Consider the following 27,909-nt stretch of genomic DNA (forward strand, 5'->3'; position numbering starts at 1 on the left):
AGGGTCGCCCCTTAACCTAGGATCTGTTTCTATCTTACCTCCACGTTGTGCCTTTACTCCCCACACAGACTAAGACTTATCTGGTTAAAGCCCTGGAGGACAATGGTCCTCTGTATGGGGCTGGTCCTGGGACTCCACACACTGATGACTCTCCTGAGCCCCCAGGAAGCAGGAGCCATCACTGGTGAGTGCTGAGGACCCTGGGGGAGGAGAGGGACATAGAGGATGAGTGCTCCTCTCCCTCTCTGGTTTATGGGCAACTTGCTCCACCTAGAGACCCCCAAATCCCTCCTACCTCTACCACACCCATTCTAAACCTAATTATAGGTTTGGCTCAGTGTAGCTGAGCCAAGGTCTTTTTATCATGCTCAGATTCTTTCCCATTCCTTCCTCCTTTCTGAGACCCAAACCTCTTACTGCTGCGCAGCACCTGATTTCTCTCCCACTTGAAATGTCCCGCTTGGACTTGCTTGGAATGGCCGCATTCTAGTCCAGCTCCATTGCAGCATTTGCTACTGTGTCTTGACATGAGCTCCAGGTATGGATGTCCATGGCTGGCTTGTTTTTATCTCTTATGTTTTGTTGGCCTGGCATTGTGCTGGACACACAGTAGTTACTCTGCATTGAAGAAATGATTGCAGAGTTCCAAATGAATTTGACCACTGGAAATCTAGTCCTTGATTTCCAGGGAACGAGGCATTCACTTATAGGATGAAACATGTTCAGTCATCATGCTAAGATGGAAGACTGGGGACATAAGCTTTAAATTCCTGACCTTTTGTCCCCCATACTTCATGGTGCCTCAGGCTACTTTTTCCTATATCACAGTCTCTGTGTCACAAATCTTAATTCATGCTTCTGTCCATCAACCATTTTCCCCTAGTCCTTCCTACACGGCATCTCTGTGCTAAAAGATCCACTTATGTGCCTGTCCTTAACCATTTCCTCCTCAAATCCTCCAAACTCACCACCTCACTCATGGCCAGAGCAGATGATCATGGCCAAGATCTTACACTGGGAACTCTAGGCACCATTATTAGGCAGCCTCTCCTCTTCCCAGCCTGTACTGCCACACTCTATGCATACGTGTGCTGGTCATAGTGTGTTGGGTGGGAGCCTGTTCCTGCCATCCTTTCCATTCCATCCTGCTGTACCCCTTCTGCTCTCCAAGAGCCAGTTCAGTGTCAGAACAGGGCTCTCCCCCACCACATAACCCAGGATTTGGCCCAGGCTGAGACTCAACACATTACATATCATGGATGAGACTGATACCTTTTCTATTTTCTCCACAGCCCTGCCCTTACCCAACACAGCTGACCACATGGGCTCCTATGGACCAGCCTTCTATCAATCTTACTGTGCCTCAGGCCAGTTCACCCATGAATTTGACGGGGATCAACTGTTCTCTGTTGAGCTGAAGAACAGGGAGGTTGTGTGGCGTCTGCCTGAGTTTGGTGACTTCACGCACTTCGACCTACAGGGTGGGCTGTCCAGCATTGCCATGATCAAAGTCCATCTGGATGTCTTGGTGGAACGCTCCAACCGAACCAGGGCGACCAGTGGTACTTGCGCTCCTTCTGCCCCACCCAGCCAGGCAGTGGAGGTTCAGAGATGCTCCCCCTGTCCCAATACCTGGCCTTGTTCACTCTGACACATACCCTTTCTCCAGAGGCTCTAGGTCTCCCCAGGCCCATCAGGACCCCCTTTATCCTTGAGAAAAGATCCCTTTCACCTGGATACTCCCCCCAGGGACTGGGCAGTGTTGCCATTCTGTCCCCAATCTCTTTTCCCTCTATCTCCCTCCTTTCCTGCCTCAGTGGTTACCATCCCACAGCACCCCCCACCCCAAGATAGCTAAATAGGAGGAAGTATCCCTTAATCCTTGTCCTCATAAGGCCCAGATATACGGGATGAGACTTTGGAATTCAGGACCTTGTTCCTCCTAGTGCCTCCCAGGGTGACCGTTCTCCCCAAGTCTCGAGTGGAACTGGGAGAGCCCAACATCCTCATCTGCATCGTGGATAACATCTTCCCCCCTGTGATCAATGTTAGCTGGTTGCGCAATGGTCAAACCATCACAGAGGGAGTGGCCCAGACAAGCTTCTATTCCCAGCCTGACCACTTGTTCCGCAAGTTCCACTACCTGACCTTTGTGCCCTCAGCCGAGGATGTCTATGACTGCAAGGTGGAGCACTGGGGCCTGGAAGGGCCACTCCTCAAGCACTGGGGTATGAAGCCCTTTCCCCCAGCCCACCTGCTCAGGCCCATTTCCTTTCTGGGCCCCCAACCTTTCCTTTCTCTTCCAGAGCTCCAGGGGCCTACCCCACCACCGGACACCATAGACACCATAGTCTATGTCGTGGGCTTGGCCATTGGCTTGGTGGGCTTCCTCGTGGGCACCATCCTCATCATCACAGGCACAGTCATGTCCAGGGCTCACAGGTGCAGAAGCCCCAGAAGTCTGGGGGTGGAGGGTAGAAGGTGGGCCATTTAGAACAAGATAGAGGTGGAGAATCAGAGATTCTATGGGGACAGAGCCTTGGGGAAGAGTGACACACACAAGCAGTAGATTGGGAATAGAAAAGCAAAAGTGGGTATGGGAGTGAGGTCTGGGGGAAGTGGGCACTCAGAGATAGGATATAGAATTATGAGCTTGAACAACCTTGATCATATGGTTTTTGCTACTTTAGGTAATGACACTTCTGAGAGAAACAGATGGTGGGAGATGTCCTATGGATTCCTCAAGCCTTTGCATGCTCAGCACCTGAGTCAACTAAGTACATCCCCACTATTCTGACTTTGAATAGCATCAACCTCCATCCCTGTACTTATGGTAGTGCCTGTTCGGGTACAGCCAGCTCCCCTTCTATCCCAAATCCCCAAATGTTCTTGCTCTGTCCTAAGCTCTGGCTGGCAGCACTCAATTCTTTAGTGGTGTTTGCACTGTATTTTTTTCTTTTAAAAAAAACAAACCAGGTCTGGGTCGGTACTCCTAGGTGTGAGAGATGCTGGTACCTGAAGAGGAGCTCTGGGTGATGACCACTGAGCATGACCACATTGGCAGCCATCCTTGGGCTGGACCTGCTGTGTCTTGCTCCATTTGGCACATTGTATGTTACTTTGTCCATAGGCCATTTTACAAGGATTTAATGAAATTTGTCTCCTGAATTCAGATTCCCCAGAAAGGATGTTTATTACAATTCCCTCAACCAATGACATTTCTGTAGGGGACTGGGAGAGGACAGGCTCATGGGGAATTCTACCCCTGTCTATGTGTGCTTTAAATGAGGAGGCCACTGGTATCCAGTTATGATCTAAAAAGCCATCTCCTTTTTCTCTATTTCCAAGAGTCCCATGATGCCAAAGAGACCAGGACTTAGATAAGAAGGCTGCTTCTCTCGATGGAGTCAACGTAATGGCGGGAGGTAGTAGAGTAGACCTGCACGATTTCTTGTGAGAGGAGTTCTAACACATCTGCTTGGGCACGCTCTAAAATGTGGACTGGACGATTTTTATTTAACTGTGAACAAAATTAAAAACACACAAAGAGAAAAGTAGCCATACAGGGTAGTTTGTGTCAATTACCAAGAGTGACACAGATGAGTGATTTCCAGGATGGAATATACTGATGGAATCTTTTTAAAGTACTGAATTAGGGAGGAGTGATGACAGAGACACTGCTTTTTAACATGCTCCAGATGAGTCTGAAACTGACCTACGTTGTGGTCTGTAAATAGTACCCGTGACATAGTCTGGTTCTACTGAAGGTCATTGGCAGGGGAAAATTCCAAGTTTGAACCAGGAAGGCTTTCTAGAGAACCTGGGTCTATCAGTGCATCAAAATTGATCAAGATATAATTAAATAGGGGCAAGATGGGGGTTTGAATTGTGAACATTTGGACCTGGAAATGAAACACACCAAGAGTTGATGGGGACTTGGTGGCCTTCCCAAGAGAGAACAAGTTGGAAGAAATCAATGCCCAGAGAACTCTTATGAAAGTGAGGAAGATTGTCTTAAATCCAAGGTTTTGTTTGCCAGTAACAGAAAGCCTCTAAAAAGGATCACATGTAAAGTAGAAGGTATTTAACATAAAAACACAGAAGTGGTGCATAGAACCCAAGGGTAGGTTTAGCTAGGAACATAAGTGGAAGCTGAAAAGCCAGCAGAACCCAAACAGCCTGTCTTGTACTCTCACTAGGCCACACAATCTGCCCATTAGCCACATTTTCTCTGTGGACTTACTGCTGCATCAGCTAAGATGTCCAGTGACAGCTCCTCAACTTATATCACCTCAGCTCTCACCACCCATACAGACTGTATCTCCCGCTCACAATTTCAAGTTCCTAGAAAAATTAATGAGTGGCCAAATTTGGTGCAGGTTTCCATCCTTTTCTGATGTACTCAGAGCAGGGGACAAGATCCCACAGCACGGCTATCTGAGGTAAAGGATTCATTGTGCTCAGAGAAAGAATAATTTGGTTCTCAGAAGACATCACAGATGTGTCTGCTGTCAGCATGCCCTGATCTCTGCTGGTCTTTTGCTTGAAAGTTAATTTGATGCATCATTGGAAAGTGTTTCTTTCATCTCTGTCGTAAAGCTTAATAAAGTCATTGAAAGTGTCCTCTTTTGATCAAGAGGTGTGCTTTTTTCACTTTGCAGATTACCCAGTCATTGGAACTTCTAGGAACATTTCCAAATCTTTTACATGTATCTGTCCTATACTCACGTTTTTCCCTTCTAATCTTGAAGCAACTAGTCCTTAATTTAAGAAAAAAAATGAAATGGTCTCTTGCATTCATGAGCTGACTCCCTCCAGTCTCTTTTAGAGGAAACCTTCAATAGTCACCTCCTCTTCTATATAGTTCAAACTCTTTCTCTCAGGGTTTTCTCCTGTTAGATAATAAACATGTCATCTCTCCTATATAATAACTCCTTTTTCTGTCCTATAACCTACCTCCCCCAGCTACTCCCAGTCACACTCGGAATGTTCCATGTGAGCTGCCCCAGATTCCTTTTTCCAAGCCACAATCTCTATCAATTTTAATTTTTAACAAAGTTTTGTTATGAGCATAGTTTACAAGTCAAATAGCTCTACAGGATTTGCCACAAAAATGCCAGCTTCTAGCCCCTTTCCTACTGTGCCATCCTCAGAGACAATAGTTTTATGATGTCCTCATCCTCAGAAGCAATAACTTTGTTTCTAAGCTTCTGTTGGCACTGTGGTTTGTCCCGCTATGGTTCATGTTGTTGGAAGCTTAGTCCTCAGTGTGGTGATGTTGACTTAGTGAGACCTTTAAGAGGTGGGGCTTGGTGGAAGATCCTTCGTCATTGGAGGCACTTCCCTCAGAAGGGAGTAAGGTAGGGTTTTTTTTTTTAATGGGACCCTGAGTTAGTTCCCATGAATGTGAATTGTAAGAGCTGGCAATGTGATTTCTCCTTCTCTCATATACTTCTGTCATTGTAATGTCATCAGTTTTGAAGTCCTCACTAGAGCCAAGCATACCCTTGAATCTCCATAGCTATGAAGTAAACAAACCACTTTTCTTTTAAAGTAGCTTGCCTCAAGTGTCTCATTATAGTTATGAAAAATGGGCTAAAATAGTTGGTATTAATCTCCCATCTCTAAAGAACATGTTTGTGTTGCAATATTTTGATTTTTTTACCTTTAGGTTTTACTTCCCATTGTGAAAGAGGATATGGATTTTTTTCTTCCTCAAAGAACGTAATACCTCCCTTCTTATACCCCCTTTCTTTAATACAGTTATATTGTCATTTTTACCTAGAACAATGTGAACTATATTATTATGACCATATAAGACAAATCATAGAATAAACTATGTCAGCTCTTCTTTTCTTAGATGACTTTTTGGTTTCCATGGAGTTAATAATTGTCCTGTTCTCCGTTTGCTTGGTTTTAGTCACACCTATGATTAATGAATCATAAATTTCCTTACAATACACATTAGGTATCCTATCAATTTTATGGCCATATAAAACTGTTTTCTATCTGCTTTAGAATTAACTAGTTGTCCTCGGTGACACAGCCATCATCCGAGGATCACCCTTCTCCATCCTTGTCAGGACTTATCTGTCCTCTGTGTCGGATCTTCTGTTTCTTGAACCCAGTACTTACCCTTCTGTGGTCTGATGTCTTACTTTAGTGACGCACACATTCTTTATTAGCTTCCTGAGAGAATGCATATGAAATAAGTATTTTATGCTGTGCATTTCAGAACATGTTTTTATTCTATCTAGCAGTTGAACAACAGCATGTACAGGTATAAAGCTCAAGGTTGGAAATAATTTCCATCAGAACTTCCAAGTCATTTCTCCAATCTCTGAGTTTCCAGCATTATTGTTGACAAGTTGAAGTATATTCAGAGTCCTGAAACTGAGAATGAATCTCTCTCTCTCTCTCTGTCTCTCCCCTCTGTTTTATATGGGCTCCATTACCTTCAGGTTGAAAATCTTTCTTAAACTGTCCCCAGTGTCCTATTTTAACCTTATTTCTAATGGCACCCCTCAAAACAGTCAATTCTTAAGTCACATCAAACTTTCCATCCATGTTTACCCCTCCCATCTAAAACATTTGGCCCATTCTCTTGCTGTGGAACATACCACATTCTGCAATGCATCAGAGCTGTCTATGTGACTGCCTTTAATACTCATTACTCCTCCAACATGGGAGGTCTGTGACTTATATTTCCAAAACCTGACATATTCTATTTAATTCAGTTTTATTTGCTTCAAATCCAGCCTTCTCCCACTGGCCTATAGCTGTTTTTAATAACATTGGCTACAGTTTACTGCACACATACAATATACCAGGCCCTGTGGCAAATGCTTTTCATGTGTAGCAGGTTTGTATCTTGGATCACAAAAATCAAGAGTATTGTGTACCAAGTGCAAGAAATAGTTTAACTATTTTTTTTTTTTTGGTGGTATTGGGGTTTGAACTCAGGGCTTTGTGCTTGGTAGGAAGGTACTGTAACATTTGTTACACCTCCAGTCCTTTTTGCTTTAGTTATTTTGGAGTTTTGCTTTAGCTATTTTGGAGATAGAATCTTGCTTTTTGTCCAGGCTGGCCTGGATCATGTTCCTCTTATTTTAAGCTTCCTACCATCACCGGGATGATTGGTGTGCCACCAAACCTAGCCTTTTCCCCCCATTGAAGTAGTGCTTGCAAACTCTCCCCCCCCACCCCCGACTCCTAGGCTGGCCTCAAACCACTGTCTTCCTGATCTTAGCCTCCCAAGTAGCTAGGATTACAGGTACAAGCCACCAGTGTCTGGCTCTTTAAATAATCTTAAAACTGACTCAAAACCTATTTCCCACCCTTGCAATGAGACTGATTTCAGTTCGAGCTCAGTCGTTATTGAGGCTTGTCTTTCTTAAGGTTGTTCAAAGGGTCTCTGCCCTGACACAATGCTAAGGACTTGGAGAAGTCCTTTTCTTTTTGCCTCTGTCTGGTCTGGTTACTCAAGCATGTGGATGATTACGCTAAGCAAGAAGCATGCTGGGTCTTAACCTGTATGGTTCTTTCTAAATGGCAGTATGACTGCTTCGGTCCCAGGCTTGGGGAAGGGCAGTCTTCAGTGAGGGGCAATTCCCAGTGCCTACAAAGAAGCACCACAGAGCCTCCTTCCTAGGATGCCTCCCTATCTTTTTTTTCTTTGGGTGTTGTGAAGGAGCAGGACTGTCTTAGGACCTGTAGACCACAATGCCCCCTTCAGTATGGGAGGACCTCCCCCTCTCTCTGCTTTGCTTTATTGCATTCCAAGGCATACCACTCCTCTTCCAGGTATAATATTTGGACATAATGTCAAGCATGCACCAGGCTTTGGGAAATTCAGAGCAGAAGAGGAAGGGTCTCATAGGTGACATTTGCTATTGTCTTGTGTCACAACCCTAAATACAAGGGAAGATAAAAGAAAAAGCATTATTCTGGCACAGTTGCAATATTTCCTTTTTTCCTTACAACCAGTCTGCAAGTTTAATATAATTATCCTCATTTTATGGAGGTAGAAACTGGGATTCAAATTACTCAACATGCCCAAGGTCAGACAACTGGGATGATCTGTCTGATGCTAAAGCCCACACTGCTCACAGCAAATGGAGACTATTTTGTAAACAAGGGGCAGACATCAGCACTGCTAGGAAAGGTATGAGGAGGTTTTACCCTTTTTTGGAAACCAACTTCTATTGAGGCTTCAGCAAGGACAGCAGGGAATGGGGTGAAATTTGAAAAATGGACAGGTTCTGGAATAACTGAAGAGATGCTACTTTCAACCTGTATTACTCATGTCATTCACCTTGTTCATACATCTTGCTTATAATCTAAATGCCATCCTGGTTCTGTACGTCTTGTCCTACCTCACCTTCTTCCATTCTTTCTTTTCTTCCTTCCTCTTTCTCTCTTCCTTCCTCCCCCTTCCCTTCCACATGTCATTCATTTTACCCTTCCTCCCTCCCCCCTTCCCTACCTCCCTCTTTTCCTTCCCTCCTGGTCCTGAGCTTGAACTCAGGATTCCTGGAATCCTGTTTAGTATCTTAACATTAATGCCTCATCATCAACTTACACTCCTGTGGGACCAATTCTGAGAGGCTTCCCTGACCAATTTTGTTAAACAAACCACCTGCTTCCAGTCTCTTTTCTCTTATGCTACCCAATTTATCTTTGTACACAGATGCCTCTCTTTGATGGGGTCCCTCTTCTCAGGCTTTCCTTCCAGGGAGATCAAGCGTGTGGAGAAGAATCACCTTGGCTTAGAAAATTGCTACCAGTGGTTTATGATTTGGCTCCATCTTGTGGCTTGAGTCCACTTTATATGGAGGCTCCAAATCCTAATAAGCCTTGATTTCAAGGATAGGACTCCTTGGCATTTCTGCCTCCTGGCTGCCTCTTCCTTGAAGTCCCCACACCGCTCCTGAGACCTGCTAGATTCCCAGTTGCCTTTTATTTCTTCCCTCAGGCCTTTGGCATATGGACTGCTCCAGGTACAAATTCTTACTACAGTGTCTGGAAATTGGAAGTTATTCAATAAATATTTAAAGAACTGACTAAATAATAAAATGTAGTCAGTTCACTCTCAAATTCCTTGATAACATGTCTAAATAAAGAAAAATAAATCACAGGGTACAGTGGCTCACACCTGTAGTCCCTGCTATACCAGAGGCTGAGACTGGGAGGATAGTGTTTAAGGCTACTCCAGGCAAAGAGTAAGACCCGATCTTCGTCAATAAGCCTTGTATTGTGAGATGCACTTGTCATCTCAGCTATGTGGGAGGCTGTAGGTAGAAGGATTTCAGTCTGAGCTACCCTGAGCAAAAACATAAGGCCCTACCTGAAAAATAACTAAAAGGGCTGGGGTGTGGCTCAAGTGGTAGAGCACCTGCCTAGTAAGCTCGAGTTCCAAACCCTAGTACTGCCAAAAAAAAAAAAAAAAAGAGAGAGAAATTGAACATTTTTTTGCACAATGGATTTTTATGCAGCCATGAAGAAGAACGAAATGTTATCATTCACTGGTAAATGGATGGAATTGGAGAACATCATTCTGAGTGAGGTTAGCCTGGCTCAAAAAACCAAAAATCGTATGTTCTCCCTCATATGTGGACATTAGATCAAGGGCAAACACAACAAGGGGATTGGACTATGAGCACATGATAAAAGCGAGAGCACACAAGGGAGGGATGAGGATAGGTAAGACACCTAAAAAACTAGCTAGCATTTGTTGCCCTTAACGCAGAGAAACTAAAGCAGATACCTTAAAGCAACTGAGGCCAATAGGAAAAGGGGAACAGGTACTAGAGAAAAGGTTAGATCAAAAAGAATTAACCTAGAAGGTAACACCCACGCACAGGAAATCAATGTGAGTCAATGCCCTGTATAGCTATCCTTATCTCAACCAGCAAAAACCCTTGTTCCTTCCTATTATTGCTTATACTCTCTCTACAACAAAATTAGAAATAAGGGCAAAATAGTTTCTGCTGGGTATTGAGGGGGGGGGAGAGGGAGGGGGTGGAGTGGGTGGTAAGGGAGGGGGTGGGGGCAGTGGGGAGAAATGAACCAATCTTTGTATGCACATATGAATAATAAAAGAAAAATGGAAAAAAAAATTAACATTATTGCTTTTATCATTTCTATTATCTTGCATTTATTGTCACCTTACATTGTCAAACCTAGCAGTTTGCACACTCACCTGGTGGTTTCTTAAATTGCTTCATGAAACTTGAATGTTCAGAAGGGTTAACAACTTAATTAAGAAAAATCAATACAAGTAATATTTTCCTAAAACATTTTGGCATGTGTAAGAAAGTGCCAAACATACATATGTATCTTTATTATATAGCAATCTGCCTTCTAAAAATGATATACCATTATTTAATAGCAAAAGATTGGAAAAGTGCCCAAAAAGAGTAGAATAGTTAGATTGGGGTGTAGCTCAGTGGTAGAGCACTTGACTAACATGCAGAAGGCCCTGGGTTCAATCCCCAGCACTGTAAGACAACAAAAGAGTGGAATAGTTGAAACACTAAGGTAGATATACCTTATGGAGTACGGCAGAGCTGTTAAAAAGAATGAGAATGATCTCTTGGACCTGATTTGAAAAATCCCTAAGATATAGTGGGAAATACATGATGGAAAAGAATGACTATACTTTGGGCTACTTTGGGGGTGAGAGAGGGGGAATATATATATATATATATATATATATATATATATATATATATATATATATATATTGCAAAATACCACACTAGGACAAACCAGAAATTGATAAAAATGGCTACCTATGGAGGTAGGTAGAGAATAGAGGTGAATGAATGGGACAATAGGAGTACAAGTAAATACTGACTTTCAAAACATGTAAATGCTTTATAGTTTTTATAATTTAAAAGAAAACCTAAAATCTGAAACAAATGGAAACTGAACTGCACACAAAAAAAAAAATTCAAGCAGGGTGCTGGTGGCTCATACCTGTAAACCCTAGCTGCTCAGGAGGTAGAGATCAGGAGGATTGTGTTTTGAAGCCAAATAGTTCAGGAGACCTTATCTTGAAAAAACCCATCACAAAAAAAAAAAAAAAAAGAAAAAAAAAAAGGACAGGTAGAGTGGTTCAAGGTATAGGCCCTGAGTTCAAGGCCCAGTATTGAAAAAAAAAAAAAATTCAATGAATTGGAAGACAGTACTTTGTCTTTTTAGTGGAAAATATTCTAGGACAAAAAGAACTACCAAAAACCTTTAGTCGTTTTATTGTTAAGAAATATTGTATTATTACTTGAAAGTATATTATGCATACAATAAAACCAACTTTTACATTACTATAAATAGGAACAAAATTTTTAATGTATGTAAAAGGAATTAAAAGCAGCTGAATTAAAGCTTTAATATTAAATTTGAATCAGCAATGTCAATATCAATTAATGACATATATACGAAAGAGTCTGATGATAGCTCAGTACTAACAATCATTCTTAAAAATTTAAACACTGATTTCTAAACACTGTTTCCCAACGGATTAAAAATAAGTGATGGATAAGTGATGGGTATCTTATTGTTTTGGGATACAATAGTGTTCAGATTAATAGAATCGTAAAAAAAAGGCTAGATTTAAACATAATGAGTATATAAAAATCTGAGTCCCTATTAATAATAAAATATCCTTTTTTCTATCACCATTGGATGTGATATTCTAACACAGAAAATTGGTACTTAAGGAAAATGAGCATATGTTCTGCCATTTCAGAAGGAATTATAGTTCTAATCATGAGAAAAGCTGTTCCTTTCGTGAGTGCCAGAACTAACAGAATTAGAAAGTCAGCATTTTGTAAACATAATATGACTGTTGCTTCAGGGAAGATATCATAGGTATTAAAGCCACTAGGATAGATGATGGGGAACTAGAGGGTCATATCATACCTAACCTGTCCAGACTAGTAACTGACAAATGGGGAACTACTTTTACAGAGAGATCTGGGTGTCACAACCTCAACTCAGTGATCAAACTTAACCTCAGTGATAATGGGACAGCAAGACATTGGTCACATGCTTCTTGGCGAAATAAAGTATTGAGTACACGGCACACTTTATACTATGCTTTACTGGCATGACGGGGAAAGGACAGAGCATGAAAGAAGTGGTTGATGGACCCTCAGACATGGTGTAGCTGGTAGACTTGGGCCAGTAAAGAGTCAAGGGTAGACTTATGGGGTACACAAATAGGAGAGTAGTAACAGGGTCTCAACAGACCTCAGAGGCTGAACAGGGAGAGGAAGGAAAGTGAGAGTGAGTGGCAGAAAACTAGGCTGAATCATCAGGCTGTGCTCCCCTGACTGGGGGAGTGATGATACATCACTGTTGTGTTTGTGGATCTATTACTAAATGTCTCTCAGACTCAGTTTCCTCATCTATGGGCTGGAGACGTAGCTCAGTTGGTAGAGTACTTGTCCAGCATGCAAAGCCCTGAGTTTGATCCCCAGCAGAGGAAAAACCTGCTGGGAGTTTGAGGGAAAAGGTAGAATTTTTTCTGGACATGTTTAGTGGGGTCTCAATATAGATTTTATGGGTGGGAATTGTCCAGAGAAATGGGTAGAATTGCTTAGAAATACTACACAAATAAGAGGACCAAGGAAGGTATGAAGGACAACAGCCTATGGAAGGGTGAGGCCTACACTTTAGAGCAGACTAAGACTTGCCAGGCAGGTGGCACTAGGTCAACAAACTATCCTGCTTCCACTGCTGGAATTGTGCTAGGTCCTAAAGTAAGGGGTGTGTTTATCTACACATAGAGAATCTGCTTCTGTAGTGATTTAAAATAACCTTTTAACTGTGACACAGGTTACTCCAGAGGCACCTGCACACCCATGTTTATTGCAGCACTATTCACAATAGCCAAGTTATGGAAACAGCCAAGATGCCCCACCACTGACGAATGGATTAAGAAAATGTGGTCACAATGGAATTTTATGCAGCCATAAAGAAAAACAAAATGTTATCATTCGCTGGTAACGGATGGAATTGGAGAACATCATTCTGAGTGAGGTTAGCCTGGCCAAAAAGACCAAAAATCGTATGTTCTCCCTCATATGTGGACATTAGATCAAGGGCAAACACAACAATGGGATTGGACTTTGAGCACATGATAAAAGCGAGAGCACACAAGGGAGGGGTGAGGATAGGTAAGACACCTAAAAAATAAGCATTTGTTCCCCTTAACGCAGAGAAACTAAAGCAGATACCTTAAAAGCAACTGAGGCCAATAGGAAAAGGGGAACAGGAACTAGAGAAAAGGTTAGATCAAAAAGAATTAACCTAGAAGGTAACACCCACGCACAGGAAATCAATGTGAGTCAACTCCCTGTATAGCTATCCTTATCTCAACTAGCAAAAACACTTGTTCCTTCCTATATTGCTTATACTCGCTCTTCAGCAAAATTAGAGATAAGGGCAAAATAGTTTCTGCCAGGTATAGAGGGAGTGGGGGGGAGAGGGAGGGAGTAGAGTGGGTGGTAAGGGAGGGGGTGGAGGTAGTGGGGAGAAATGACCCAAGCATTGAATACACATAAGAATAATTAAAAAAAGATAACCTTTTATCTCCTACATAGCTTTCTCTGTCAAGGGCCTTTCATCTACATTGCTGTCTCTTCATTTCCAAACCACTATTCTCACTTGCTTGGACTATCTAACGGTTCAAACTGCTTTCTGTATTATCCGTTCTCAATCTGATTCTCTCTAATGCAATTATTCTGTTGGTGGTACTGGGGTTTGAACTCAGGGCCTTGTACTTGCAAGGCAGGCCCTCTACCACTTGAGCCAAGTCTCTAGCCCTAGAACAATTTTTTTGAGATGGGAGTCTAACTGTTGCACAGGCTGGTCTCAAGTACCCTCCCTAGTAGCTGGGACTGGAGACCCGCTCTAGACTTCTCTAAAGCATGTCCATCTCTTTGCTCCCTACCAGCTCACAGAATTGTTCAATGCAGCAGTTACAAATGTGGATCCTGAAGCCAGTACTCAGGTTCAAGTCCCACTTCCACCAATTCCTGTTGATTTGGGCAAGTACAATTGACCAAAAGGAAGTTTGGCACAGTGCTTGGCACACTGCAAATGTGATCTATCAGTATTTAAAATAAAAATCAAAATCCTGCCTGGAGGAGTGGCTCAAATGGTAGAGCACCTACCTAGTAAGTCTGAGGCCCAGAGTTCAAATCCTGGTACCACAAAAAAAAAACTAAACCCTTGTCTTGAACCTGGGTAAAATGCCCTCCTTGATGGAGCTTTCTGGCCTTATTTGGAACCCCTCCTCCTCCACTCTTCCTGCACCACCTGCATTCAGGTAAATTATCCTTTGTAATATTCACTTCCTATCTTCCTGATTACAAAACTTCTGCTGGAGACTAGTAATAGGGATTTTATACAGCTTGTACTAAGAGGATGATCCAGAAAAGTGCAGACCTGCATGAGACCTTAGAGAGAACTACTACTATTCCCATGTTCCCAGTTTTCTATCACAGCTGCTCTCCTTGCTCAAGTAGATCTCCTTTTGGTTATTGTGCACAGCTCGATTCCTTGTCCTGTCAGTCCTGAGTCCTGTCAGTCATGAGTGCTGGCCACTCATGGAAGCCTTTCAATCAAGGCAGTCTTAAGGGAATTCAAGAGTACCAGTTGGGGCTGGGGCCCACAGGGGTGCACCAAACATGCACAGTGTTAAGATGGAATACCCTTAAGTTAATCAGTATCACCAAACTAGGAAGTAATAAATAATTGTGCTCTATTAATGGAGAACAAACTCTAAGGCTTGGTCTTCATATCCTCACCTCATTCTCCTTAGCTTGGCAGTGTCCAGATCTACTGACTTAACTGTTGAAAAAAATGAAAGGCAATCAGAGAACTGAGCAAACGTGTTGACTGAGTAATTCCCTCCTACCACCTTTCTAGCAGATAAAAAAGGCTTCCTAGGGAAGCATTAAATGGAGCAAATGGCATTGGGGGGTGGGGCAGGGGCGGAAAAACAGTCCTTCTAGCTGTGCTGAATAAAGACGTTTGTTACTTCAGAAATAACTTTGGCAACCAAGATGGAACTTAATCCAATACCTGAAACTATTATAATACCTAAGGGACAGAGCTGGAGCTTGTACTACTTAATTTAACTAGGAAGAGAATTGAATTCGAAGACTGGTATGACATAGGCATGGAGACTTTTTCCAATCTGGCCTGCAGTCACTCCACGGGATAAGCCAGTTACATCTCTTCAAGCTTTTAGGGCTGTCTGGACTCAATTTTTTAAGGAAAATTGTAAGGTGCCCCTAAAGGTATGCCAGAAAATTTGAGACAGAGCTTCACTATATAGCCCAGGGTTGCCTTGAACTCATGAAAATGCCTTCCTGTTGTTGAGTGCTGGGATTAGATGTACACTACCACAATAGCCAGAAACCTTTTAATAAAAGTACAAAACTGTCTTGAAAGTACATGAGCCTTAGACGGTCCTGCTGTTGACACCACTCTAAGATTCTACTAGTAGCCTACTAAGACTAACCAACTCAAACCTTAAATTCCCTCTGACGAGTCCTAGACATGTATTTAATGAAATCTTAACTTCAATGTTCATTGTATCTTTTTAGCCTTTTTAATAATCCCTCTCATCAACCTCTATTAAGTACTTCTGAATTTAGCATCTTTTCTAATTCAAGAGGACCAGAAAGGGGTGGGGGTAGGGGGGAGAAATGACGCAAGCATATTAAAAAAAAAAAAAGGGGGGGACCACAGGTTAAAGGGAGCTGATGAGTTTATATGCCAGCCTACGATTAAGTTAGTCAAAACCCCTTAAGGGCTGTGTAAACACTAACAAGGTAGGTAGTTCTCAGGCCACATGCTTCAACATTTCCAAAGCTTTGGTAAATTGCTGCCCAGGATTCAATTTAACCAGATTTCCTAAAGATAGTTACAGTTGAGTCTCAGAAGCCAATCTTCACTTGCATGGTCCACCCTATGCTTTACTCCTGGCAACATCATTTTATAGCAGAATAAACCATTTTCTTCATGATTCCCACATTTTTTTTTTTTTCTCTAAACCAGAACAAATCACACTTTAAAGGTGATTTCAGATTAGTTATATAAAGGGCCGGTAATATTTACAACACAACAGTGTACCAACTTAAAAACTTAAGACAACCCAACCATAGGTGGCTATTTCCACTCTTACCTCAGACTCCCGAAACCTTTCAGACAGCAGGCCTGAAAGTATGGCTCAGTGGTAGAGCAACTACCTAGCATGCCTGAGATCCCAGCATTGCAACCCCTCCCAAAACCAAACCAAAAAATCCCACATTAAAACTCAGACACTTATACTCATGTTCTTTTTAAAGCATCATAGGGACAAATGCCACTAAGATAACTAACTCAAAACTTGAATAATATTTTCTTTATTTACAAGTTAGAATCAAGAGACAAAGACAGTCCAGAGGACCAAATGGGGAGATGACTAAAACCCCCAGGGCCCCAAATGGAGTGAGTGGAAGGAAAACAGTAGGGGAAAAAAAAAAAAAAAAAAAAAAAAAAAATCAACGTTAAAAAAAAAAAAAGTGCTCCCCCCTTTTCCCTCCCCATGGAGGCTGAGGGGACCATGGCCCTACCCCTCCCCAAGCCTCATCTAGCTTAAATAAATTAGAACAACCAACCTCAACACAGGGCCCTTTAGAAGTGAACAGGGCAGCTATGGCCTCCAGTAACCTTGTATCAGGGCCTTTGCCCACTCCCACCCTGTATCCCCTGCCCTAAGTCTTATTATTCTGAACAGGGCTCTCTATGCCCAAGAGGTCATTCCCAATGGGGCTGGGAACTCAAGTCTTATTTTGTCCATGTTCCTCCTTCAGAATGTCCCTGCATTCCTCCCCCCTGCAGAGCCAGCTCTCCTTCAGTGTGGGGGAGGGGGGCGGGTGAGATGAAGAAGTGTCACAGAAAGGGGAGAAGGGGTGAGGCAGGGTGGTATATGGGTCCGGTCCTGCGGAGCCTTCCTGCCCCATCTGGCCTAGCCCCTTAGCCTGAGTCTGAATCACTGGTATCTGAAGAAGAGGAAGATGAAGAGGAGGAGCTGGAATCTGAGCTGGAGCTGGAAGCACTGAGGCGTGACACTGCTACTTGCTGTGCAGACGATGACTCAGTTTTCTCACTCACTGCAGAACAAAGTTGAAGGTTAAGGAAGTTAAATAGTCTTATTGTGTCTTCCTTAGAAGAGTATAGCTCAAGTAGAGGCCATATTCCATCTCCAATAACCACATACACACCACACAGAAGTGGGGAGGGCAAGCACTGGTGGCTCAAAGTCTGTAATCCTAGCTACCTACTTGGGAGGCTGAAATTCAGGAAGACTGCCATTTGAGATCAGCCTCAGCAAATAGTTTACGAGACCCCATCCTCAAAATAACCACAGCAAAATGTACCGAGCTTAAGCAGTATAGAGTGCCTGGTATGCAAGCTCAAAGCCCTGAGTTCAAACCCCCACCCACCACCAACAAAAAAGAAAAAGAGGTGTGTAGGAGGTGGATACATTAAATTTACAGCAACCTGGAAGAATACTCACCTTTCTTGGGGGGCTTTTTGGTAGAATTGAGCTGCCCACTAACATCCTGTAAACGCTTTTCTAACTCCCGCTTCTTCTCCAAAGCGAGTTCCTCCTTTGTTTTTCCGACAGGTTTCTTAATGGCTAGGGCAAAAAAATAGGACTCAGGTACCTAAGTTGTCTTTTATAAGCATGCTGAAGTTATGGTTGCCAAGTTCCATTTTATCACGTATCAAAGAAGCAACCAATGCACCCCGTCACCGGGAAGATGACAATCTTGTGAGCATTATTATACATATCCTACTTCTCTCTCCTAAACTGTCCTCAGAACCACATGAGGACTTCTGGATTAATTGGCAGACCCCATCTGATACTTACTGTAGGGCTTCCGGGGTTTCTTTCGTAGGCAGGATAGGACGTAGCGCTCAAGTTCTCTAAGTGTAGATGGTTTAAGTGTTTCAAAATCAATCTCAATTTCTTCTGGATTTGAGTCACGTAAAGAGGGTTCCCTGGCTTGGATTATATGTACAACTCGACCCAGCTTCTCCCCAGGTAATTTATTGATATCCAGGCTCAGTTGCCGCTTCTCATCATAACTCATGGGCCTGCTCTCTTCTTCCTCTTCTGAATCATAACCAGTAGGCAGGGAAGTTGGAGCTGTCTTTGTGGTCTTTTTGGGTAGCCTATAGGCAACAAAAAATTATCAACAAAAGAAACATAAACCTCTGAATACATTTCCACTGTTCAACCCAGTTAGTAATCCTTAATTCTTGCCTGTAGTGAATCTTCTGATTTTCCAACAAGCAAATGGCTGAGTTAGAGGTAGGCTACTGGGACACTACATTAAAGAAGCAGAGCATTTTACAGCTCTTACATGCCAAGCGGCACTGATAGTGGCAGTTCTTTTGCCTTTTGAAGCACTACTAAACCAAACAAAAAATACACAAAATCTAGATTCACTATGCCTCAGGTAACACATCTTTTTATAAAGTTACTTGTTTTTCTAGAGTTTTATTGGAATACATCTCAAATTACCTATGGCTCTTAAAAACTTGTCACCTAATCATTTACAGTAGGTTTGCTGACCCATTAAACTCTGCAAGGAGTGGTAGATACGGTACCCAAGAGACAAAAACCAAACTAGTCTCTGCTTCCTGTTAGAATTCACTTGTTGCTGGGCAGCCTGAATCACATAGGGAAAAACCAAAAAATCCCACTAACTTGTTGCCACTTGCTCCAGAAGTTCCAAAGCCAGGAGGGCCTAGTGTAGCAGCACTGCCACCCCCACTGCCACTTGCTTTCTTGGATTTTTTGGGCTGTGGTGGGCGCGGTGCCCGAGGCCCCTTCTCATCTTCATCAACTCCAGCTCTGCCTCGATGCTTCTCTGCCTTCCGTTTCTTCTTTTTCTCTTTTTTCTCTCTCTTCCGTTTGGGCTTAGATATTGGGCCCTGAGATAGGGCAGCCAGTTGTTCATGTACTGCCCGAAGCTAGAGAGAGAAAAGTCAGATGTGAAGTGGTCCAAGTAAATTAAGTAACACCAAGGGAAAAAAAATGAGGTTCAAGATAGGGCATGAACCTCTTACCCAGTAAAGACTGAGGAGTGACAAAGTACCTGTTCCTGTAGTTCTGCCAAGCGATGAGCCCTTTCTTCCTCGGAGTCTGAACTTTCACTCTCTTCTTCCTCCTCCTCCTCCTCTTCATCTTCCTCCTCCTCTTCCTCAGAGGAGCTCTCGCTGCTACTTTCCTCACTGGAGGACTCTGAAGATGACTTGGCCAGCCCAGGGGGCAAGGCAGTGGAGACTGGTAAAGGTCCTGGTTCCTGTGGTTCATCTGGCATCTTAGCATAACGGAACTCAAATACATCCTAGAAAAACAGGTATATTTAAAAACATAGGAGTGCCCTGACTATACCCAATTACCCAATGCTATAATTTACAACAGTTAAGTATGGGAAGAGCCTCATGTTAACATGTATGCACAGAAGACATCCTCTCCTCTTACACTCAATTTATTGTCAAAACTTCAACCTTTACACTCACCTGTAGCTTTCGTGCCATAGCCACAACATCATGGTCTGGGGGATTGTACTTATAGCAGTTGGAGAACATAAGCCGCACATCAGCAGCAAACTCCTGTGCATCCCGGTAATCGCGATTCTCCATCTTCCGCTGCAGAAGGAGGCAGCATCAGAAGCTGCACAGGCAGAGAGACTCACCTTTCCCTGCCAACCCCAGACACCACAAAAGCACAGTGGGGAATGACTTAAGAACCTGTGCCCTGGGGTTCAAGTTAGAAGTCAAAGGAATTTAGGAGGGTTGAAGAAATATCTATGTCTAGAAAAAGAAATGATTTCTAAGTGATAGGGTAAGTAGCTTCTGATTATCCTTTGTTTCTTTGACCCAACACTCTCATTAAGTAGTACTTAATTGTAAACAGGTATGTTGCTCTGAAAAAAGCCCATCCTTACTGTAGGAAATACAAAATTCAAAGTACTTGACCTTCTGCCTTATTACAAATTTATCAAAAAAAAAAAAACCAAGAATAAAAGACTGCTATATACCCATAAGAAGACATGAATATTGTTTTATTGATCCCTAGGCTCCAATCACTGCCTGAGCATCCCATCTGCCCCATGCAGTGGGTACCTTGACAGTGCTGAGGTCCATGGGGTGCTTAATGATGTCATGGTAGTCATGCAGGCCAAGGGCAGAAGCATCCACTGGTTTATAGAAAGGCCAGGCATAGGCAGCATGCTTCTTAGAGAGTAACTCCTTCAAAATGCCATTGCAATGCTTTAACTGTTCTGATAGCTTTCCTTTCTTAGAACTCTGGTGCTGTTGTTGAGAGTCAGGCAAGTCTTTTCGTGGGGGCTTGATGGGGCGGCCACTCTCTCTACGCACAGGGGGAAGCCGTGCTGCTTTTGGCTCAAGACTCCCAGGAGGGCTAGCTGGGGAACCAGGAGCGAGGATGGCTGTAGGCGTAGGGGTGGTAGTATCTGCTTTCCGCTTAACCCCTTTTTTCTGTAGAAAAAAACATCAGGAACCCATTAATTCGGGTCCACTTCATTTACAACCCTTTTCTCCCCCATTACTGCAACAAATCTATTCATCTATACCTTGGCAAGGGGCTGAGCTGGGGGAGGTACAGACACAGCAAGGAGTGGTGGTCCAGCAGAATGCAGGGACTTGAGAAGGGGAGAAGAGATGACAGATGGATGGGGAATGTTGAGGACAGTGGTAGGTATCTCAGGTGGTGGTGTATACAGAGCTGTGTGTGACACAGAAGAGACAGCAGGCACCTGATGGGCACTGGTAATACTGCCTTGGAGAGCTAGGGAAAAAAAAAAAAAAAAACAAAATTTAAGTCGATTTGCTTTTTTCTCATTTTTGAGGTCCCCATTTGCAAAACTCCTATTTTTCCTACCTGCCAACTTGGCCCCCTTCTTATGGCTGTTCTTAGGGATAGTCACCACAAGTTCTTGCTCCTCTTGTGGCATTGATGCCACTTTCTGTAGGAAGATCTTTTCCAGTGTTTGTGCCATCAAGACAATATCGTCAGTGGGCTACCAAGCAAACACAAATCAAGGTTTCAATGGCCAGCAGAAAATGGATACCATCTCTCAGAAATCCTCAGCGCAACACCAGCTTTCATCACATAGGTACTGTGTCATCAAGTGCTGAAAATTAACCACACCAGGCCACTATTTCTGCTTTTTTTTCCCCAATCATCTCAAAATTCAACCTTAAAAAGTAAAATGGTCTCTTAATATTCACAGTTTAGAAGAGTTAAGAACTGATGAGGAAAGTAGAGCCTGCTCTCCTCAGGTCTCTGGAGCTTTCTGCAAAACAGGGCCACCATCCCCAGGTATGAAATGTGTTCTACTTAAATAACCTTTAGCTATAGAGCTCTGTAGTCGCATTACTATTCAGTAGTACCATTTGGAGCTCAGGTTTTAGACCCCGACTAACGTAACAATACATTTGATAATTAGAAAAAAAAAAAAATTTAAAAACTTATGTAGCCAAAAACGTTTAGCTGTAACACAAGTACTGTCTAGCCAGCTGATGAATACAGAGAACTCACCTTGTTGTAAATATAACAGTTGGTGAACATAGTATTGAAATCCTGCATACATTCAGAGGCAGCCCAATAGTAACTGTTTTCGAGTCTCCTCTTAATTGTACCCATGTCCATAGGCTGTTTAATAATCTTGTGATAATCCTAAAAAACAAAACAAAACAAAACAAAAAACCCCAAACCCCACCCCCAGATCAGAGCCATGAAAAATTAAATTCCTATTCTCCTATGGAAACTACTGACCCCAACACACACACACACACTCTCTCTCTAATCATCAAAGGAGTGTAGTTCCCTACACTGCGGCCCCAATAAAACTACAGGATAGGGGAAAATGGAATAGGATTCTTAACACCCACTGGGAGGTCCCTGCTGCCTTTCCCTAACCACCCACCTCCCACCCACTATGCAAACTACCCATCCTGTGACATTACCTCTGGGGCTGGCTATCCATGGGCTGCATGAGGGAAAGGAAGAAGCTAAGAATTTTGGCCACCGTGGTCCTCTCCCAACCCGGGGTGGGAATCTGTAAAATGGAGCCAGGGCACAAAAGTTAAGGACACGTGGAGGGTAGTCAGAGATGCCAAAGTAGATATCAAAGGTTGGAACAATCACAAAGGACCAAGAACCCAGAACTGGTGGCTATCTGCCCTACAGAGGATGGATAAATGGGAACTCCCTAGGGGCCGCAGTACCTATACTAGCAAACCCACCCCATTTACACACATTCTTGCTCATTCCCACACCTCCCCCAACTCCAGTTACTCTACTCACCGGAAGACCCAGTTTGACAGCATCCACAGGCTGCCGGAATGGCCAAGCAAACTGATGTTTCCATAGAGCCTTCATCACCACCTTGTGTAGGTATTGCAGCTGGTTGGTTACCCGTCCTGGCTTTTTAGGATTGGATACTTCAGGGGGCGGTGGGTTGGCAGGGGTCAGTTGCAAAGCCGGCACTGAAGCCATTGTGGGGCTTTCAAATCCCTCATACAACAGAGAAGGCTTTCGAATCCTTTTCCCTGGTGCAGCTGCCTCTGGGCCCAGCCCCAGTAACCCTGCATTCCCTTCCCCAGGGAGCCTGTGAAGATAGCACACAAAATTAGATGTGGTAATCCCGAAATCGTAAAAAGTGTAGTATGTGCTATGCATCCAATAAACCCAGGCTTTTGGACCTAATGAGGTGACTGAGCTTATGCAGGTGGTTCTCACCTAGACCCAATATCCAAATAATCTGTGGAGTTTTGTAATTGCCCACCACCTCCCTTGTCACTTCACCGAAGGGTCTGATGAGCTGCTCAGTTAAATAAAAAGATTCAATATGGCACAACATTGAGAACTACAGCCCTACAAGGATAAATCTTAAGCAAAATGGGTGGAACAGAGAAACTTAAGCGTCTTCCTCACTAGGAGTTTGGTTGTTGTCATGGTGGTTGAGCCTGAGGAAAGCCAGCAAAAAAGAGGAAGGGAACAAAACTAGGGAGAAAAACTTCATAAAAGCTGATGGAGACACCTAGGAATCCATCTGGGTAGAAGAAATCAGTATCCTTCACAAGCTGAGGCGTTAGAGCGACAGTAGATGGACTTAAAATCTAACCAAGAACCATACTAGCCAGACTAAACTCGAAAATGCAAACAAGGAAACATTTGTCAGACTCGAGTCTGGAATATCTGCCAACCCTCCAAAATCATTCACACCAAACCGAAAGTCTTCTGCCTTCAAAAACAATTTAAAAACAGCCAACAGTCTAAGTCAGCAACTCGATTCCCTTTATTGTGGCAGCACCACCTACCCCACACAACCGGTAGGAAAATACGATCCTACTAACAGTTCCCACTGTAGCATCTACTCCAGCCCATAGGCCCACTGTGATTCAAGTTCACGTCCCTCGGGTACTCCTCCAGACCAGGTGTTTCCCACCACCTGAGATTTAAGACATTACACTGAGATCTCATTGTTTACATCCGCTAAGCTTAACTGATACTTAGGCTCCACCCTCCTGCTCTGAATGAACTCCAAAGGCTATCAAAAAACAAAACAAAAAACGAAAAAAAAACAAACCAGTCCCCTAAGCCCGTCACTGAAAGACAAACAAATTTAGTGACAGATCGTCGACATTAGGAACCGATAGGCTGGGAGAGTGATCTTTCTACCCTAGTCTGGGAATCCCCGCTGCCAATCCCTAAAGCTGTCACCATGGCAACTCTACGCGGCACTGGAGGTAGCCGCGACCCCTCTCCCCGCCAAAAACCACCAAGACAAACCATGGTTTGTCCCGCTATCCCTAAGACCTGCTTGCCCACCCCCATCTGGCTCTGCCTCAGCTACAGCTGGGCCTTGACTAATACACAAACTGACAACCTGCAGGGCGCCCATACGCAGTCCCTGGGCCGCCGCCACCGTTCCAAAACGGTCACGGAACCCCTCCGCGAGCGCCGTCAACAGCTGCGGCACGAAAGAGCTACGCGCCGGAGCCGCCCCGCAGCGCCCCCTCCCCACCGCGGCTCGCGGAGACGTACTTGTGAGGAGTCACGTTTTGCAACATCTTGACACGGGGAACGGGCGCTGCACTCGGCCGGGTCAAGTCCGGGTGGCCTCGGCTCCCCTCACCGCCCGGCCCAGCATAACCCGGGAAGTGGGGGGAGGCCGCTGCCCTTGGCCCTCCAGGCGACAACCTCCCCGCCGGGCGGCACGAAGCGGTCTCCTCGGCGAACTCCCGGCAGCCCGGCGCGCTCCGCAGGCGGACTGCAAGAAAATGGCGGCGGCTCCAGCTGAGACGGAGAACCGGAGGAATCCCACTCTTCACACCCAGCCAGTCCCGATCCTGGGCGCCGTCGTCAATACGGCCCGCGCCCGGTCTGCGGGAGTCCCCTCCTCCTGTCGGGACCGCCGGGGCGGGCGACGTCCCCTTTCGACCTCGGATGGAGGCGGATGAACACGGAAAGTGGTTTAGGGAGCCGCCACCTCCATCTTTGAAATCCTCTTGAGGGCGGAGTACAGGGGGTGGACAGACTCCGAGAATTGGGCGGGGCCCGAAAAAGGGGAGCTCCGGGGGCTTCTATGGGGTCTGTACTGTCCGCCGGGACTGGTCATAGGCCGAGACGAAGGCCATTTCCAAGCGGATGGACGTGGATTGTAATGGCGGACCCGGACGACTCCAAGACTGTATCGGTAGGCAGAACGCTCCTGCTCGTTCTAGAGGCCGCTCCACTCCAGCGCGAAATGGCGCCGCCGAGCCCCGCGCCAGCCCTTTATATATAGGCGGGGGGGAGGAGCTTCGCTGCTCATGCGCGCCACCCAGCTCCAGATTTCCCCCACCCCCTCCGCGCGCGCTCGCTCGCTCACGCGCGTGAAGAAGCAGAGTCTACGGGGGAGGGCCGCCTCTCCGCGGGAGCTTTTTCTATTGGCCAGTCGCGATGATGACGTCACAAACTTCATTTCCAAGGCGTCAGTCACCAGGCAGAAGAGTGCTGCATAGACCCACAGAGAAGGGGCAGCCCGCCATTATCTGAGCCAGTTGGCTGCGCTGTGGTTCGGCGACTGCAGGGCAAGGAGGTTGGAAGGGGTGCAAAAGCCATCTCCCCAGAGCCTCCAGCGCCATTGCCCCTCCTCCCTTTCCAACGAAGTACTCCCAGGAGGCTCCCAAGAAAGGTGCAAGTGGCGACCGCCAGCCTCGGGCAGGTCGTGCCATCCGTGGTTCCTCCTTCGGCCAGCCCGGCGGGGACACGGGAGGGGTCGCGTGGGCGTAGCCAGCCGCGGCGCCAGGGGTGTGGCTGGGCATAGCGGGCGGGCTGTTCTTGGCAGTAAGGCCTCTGCGGTGGAGAACCTGAAACAGGAAAAAGACGCCATCTTAGAAGCCTCGGCCTTCTCTTTGGAAGTAGCGGCGAAGGGATCTAACGTTCTTAGACTCGCAAGGCGAAGGATGGCTCGCCAGGGTCTCAAATCCTCTTACCCCGTCCCCAGCCAAGTCCAAAGGCTTAACAAGGCACCGAACCCGCAGTGCGCCCCGCCACCTCCACTCCCTGCTCACTCGCACCTTCGGCTTCCAACACGAACACCTGCTGCTCGAGAAAACCTCGACAGCCTACGGCGGGAGCGAAACCGCCAAACGCGCCCATATACCCACGAAACGCACCTCCACTGCGAACTTCCTTCCCGCGCGTGGCTCAGGGCGGACGAGGGGACACCTCCCCCCACCGGCTCGGGCCGTTCCCCCGCTGTCCCCGCCGCGGGGGCGGGCGGACGCCCCATCCCCCACCGGGTCCGGAGTCCTCCCCACGGAGCGGCTCGTCCACCGGTCAGCGCCAGGGAGGAGGGCGAGCGGAGGCGGCGGCGGCTGCGGCTCCACTAGCCCTCCCCCTCCTCGCTCCCCTCCCCCCGGCCGTCCGCCTCCGAGGAGGGGCAGGAGCCATTTTGGGAGCTCGGCTTGTCCCCCTCCCCCACCCACTGTCCAGGCCGCGCACAGGTCGAGTATCTGAGTGGGGAAAGGACGGCGTGCGCACAGGGCCAGGGCCCAAGGTCAGGCTCTCCAAGGCCCCTCTGGGGCTGTTCCCGCTCCTTCCCCGCCAGAGAATGCCCTTTCCCTCGCCGCCAAGAAACAAGACTGTGTGCGGGTCTGGACACTAAGTAATGTCGGCTGGCGGATAAAAGGACAATTTCCCGAGCAGGGCTTCTAAGGGCCTAGGTCCTCGAGCTGCAAGCAGGCCACCCTCCCTCCGCGAGAAGCCCTTGAGCTCGAACCTTGGTTACTGCATGTGGCATGGCGGCCAGCCTCCCGTCTCCTGCAGCACCCGAGTAGGACAAACCCCGCGGGCTGTGCGCCTGGGGACCCAGACCCCGGGCCCGCCGGGGGTCAGGCCCCAGCCCCCCAGCACGCGCGCCCCGCCCGGTGGCCGCGGCGGGGATGGCGATGACACAGCAACTTTGCAGAGGCCTCCGCCCTTCCCCCCGGCGGCCCAGCCTCCCACGTCGGAGTTCCACCCGCGCCCGGGGTCAGGGCTGAGGCCCACGGGGCTGGCCGGGGAGAAAAACCAAGACAGCTGAGAAAATGCTGGGCCTCAGACAGGGCAAGGGCAGCCAGCCATTGCTCTCAGTCCCCTCCCTGCATTCCGGCAAGTCACTGCTCCCCGGGCTTCCGAGCCTCCCTTCCCCCACCTGAGTCACGGGGAGGCGACCGCGCCGCAGCAATTTGGAAAAGCAACCCTCCCCTCCTTCCCGTTCCTCCCCCGCAGCACTCCAGGCCAGATTGTGCAGGCCCGGGGGAGGGGACCGCGGAGAACCCGAAATCCCAGCACCCACTCAGCCTGGCTTCAGCTCCCATGCGGACCCCCGCTCTCAGCTGGGAGCCCCCGCCTAAGACCCTGGAGGGGACAGGGACGGCTTGTGCACGAGCCCCACAGCAGGCCGTGTCCACGTGAACGCACAGTCGGCGGAGGCACGCCATGTGATGCCTGTGAGCCTCCCACCCTTGACACAAAGAGGGCAGACATGCTCCTCCGGTCTCGGGGGACGAGGGGGCTGGCGCGGGGAACCGCCCGGGCTGCCAACTCCAAAGGCACTCACGCCGTGGGTACAACTACAGCCACCGCTCCTACTAGGTCACCCTTTCCTCGGCCGCCAAGAAGGATCCCTTCTCACCTGGCTCCAGGCTGCTGCACCCCAGGGGACGAGTGCAAGGGGGAGCACGCCGCCCCTCGCCCCTTTGCCCTCCAACTGGTGGAGGGACCCGAGGTTGGCCATTCCCCTCCCCCATCAGTGGCCCTTGGCTGCTGGAGCCCCTCCACACTCCCATTGGCTGTAAAGTGTTTGAAGGACAAGCCCTCCCCCTCAGGATTCTTTTCTGAACCCCAAGAATTACCCCCCTCGGACCCCCCACCATTGATTAAACATTTGAACGACTGACAACATCCCCGCCCCAAGGGCCCCTTCTCACCTGGATCCTTGGAACCATGGGGGGGGCGCGCCAATGTTGCCCTCGCCTTGGTGCGGGGGGAGGATGTAATCCGGGGTGTCAACTCCCCCCACCCCCCCGGAAACTGAAGCAGTGTTGGGGGAGGGGGCGTAGCCCCAGCCCCTCCCTTCCCGACCGGGTTGGGGGGTGGGGAGAGCGTTTGGGACGCGCCGCCACGTCAGCAGCACCCAGATTGGCTGGCCCGGGTCACGTGCCCGCCCCCCTACTCTTCTTCCCCCCCACCCCCGCGATGAAGGCCAGTTTTCCAAACGTTCCTGGGGGTCTTGTGAGGGGCCAAGGGAGCCACGTGGCCCAGGCCTATCCGCC

At 46.6% G+C, this 27,909-nt stretch overlaps 2 protein-coding genes and 1 non-coding gene across 6 annotated transcripts; 2 read left to right on the top strand and 1 right to left on the bottom strand.

Moving 5' to 3' along the window:
* Positions 1-25: 25 nt before the first annotated feature.
* Positions 26-4,643, top strand: LOC109686705 (HLA class II histocompatibility antigen, DO alpha chain). Of its 3 annotated transcripts, XR_012450681.1 has the most exons (6): positions 26-184; positions 1,293-1,562; positions 1,947-2,228; positions 2,307-2,442; positions 2,691-2,777; positions 3,349-4,643. XR_012450681.1 is itself a non-coding variant. In XM_074082458.1 (5 exons), exons 1-5 carry the CDS (start codon positions 103-105, stop codon positions 2,692-2,694), a joined length of 774 nt encoding a protein of 257 aa, XP_073938559.1. In that variant the 5' UTR covers positions 26-102; the 3' UTR covers positions 2,695-4,643. The 3 variants fall into 3 exon arrangements, 2 of the variants coding, with proteins under 2 accessions (XP_073938559.1, XP_073938558.1); XM_074082458.1 differs by having other exon boundaries at positions 2,691-4,643; XM_074082457.1 differs by lacking the exon at positions 2,691-2,777.
* Positions 4,644-10,433: 5,790 nt separating this feature from the next.
* On the top strand, positions 10,434-10,505 carry Trnav-aac (transfer RNA valine (anticodon AAC)). Its single transcript has one exon. It is a non-coding gene; the product is annotated as a tRNA-Val (tRNA).
* Positions 10,506-16,398: 5,893 nt separating this feature from the next.
* On the bottom strand, positions 16,399-24,690 carry Brd2 (bromodomain containing 2). 2 transcript variants are annotated; one of them, XM_020164173.2, is made up of 12 exons: positions 24,152-24,690; positions 22,409-22,712; positions 21,641-21,778; positions 20,981-21,119; positions 20,673-20,887; positions 20,203-20,577; positions 19,597-19,725; positions 19,170-19,421; positions 18,779-19,044; positions 17,936-18,240; positions 17,579-17,701; positions 16,399-17,171 (listed from the first exon to the last, which is right to left on the bottom strand). In XM_020164173.2, the coding sequence occupies exons 1-12, from the start codon at positions 24,175-24,177 to the stop codon at positions 17,035-17,037; spliced, it is 2,409 nt and encodes an 802-aa protein (XP_020019762.1). In that variant the 5' UTR covers positions 24,178-24,690; the 3' UTR covers positions 16,399-17,034. The 2 variants fall into 2 exon arrangements, with proteins under 2 accessions (XP_020019762.1, XP_020019763.1); XM_020164174.2 differs by lacking the exon at positions 24,152-24,690 and adding an exon at positions 22,069-22,160 and having other exon boundaries at positions 22,409-22,455.
* Between the last annotated feature and the right edge of the window lie 3,219 nt (positions 24,691-27,909).

The sequence above is a fragment of the Castor canadensis genome, chromosome 8, assembly GCF_047511655.1.
Source record: "Castor canadensis chromosome 8, mCasCan1.hap1v2, whole genome shotgun sequence".
In the NCBI taxonomy this organism is placed as follows: domain Eukaryota; kingdom Metazoa; phylum Chordata; class Mammalia; order Rodentia; family Castoridae; genus Castor; species Castor canadensis.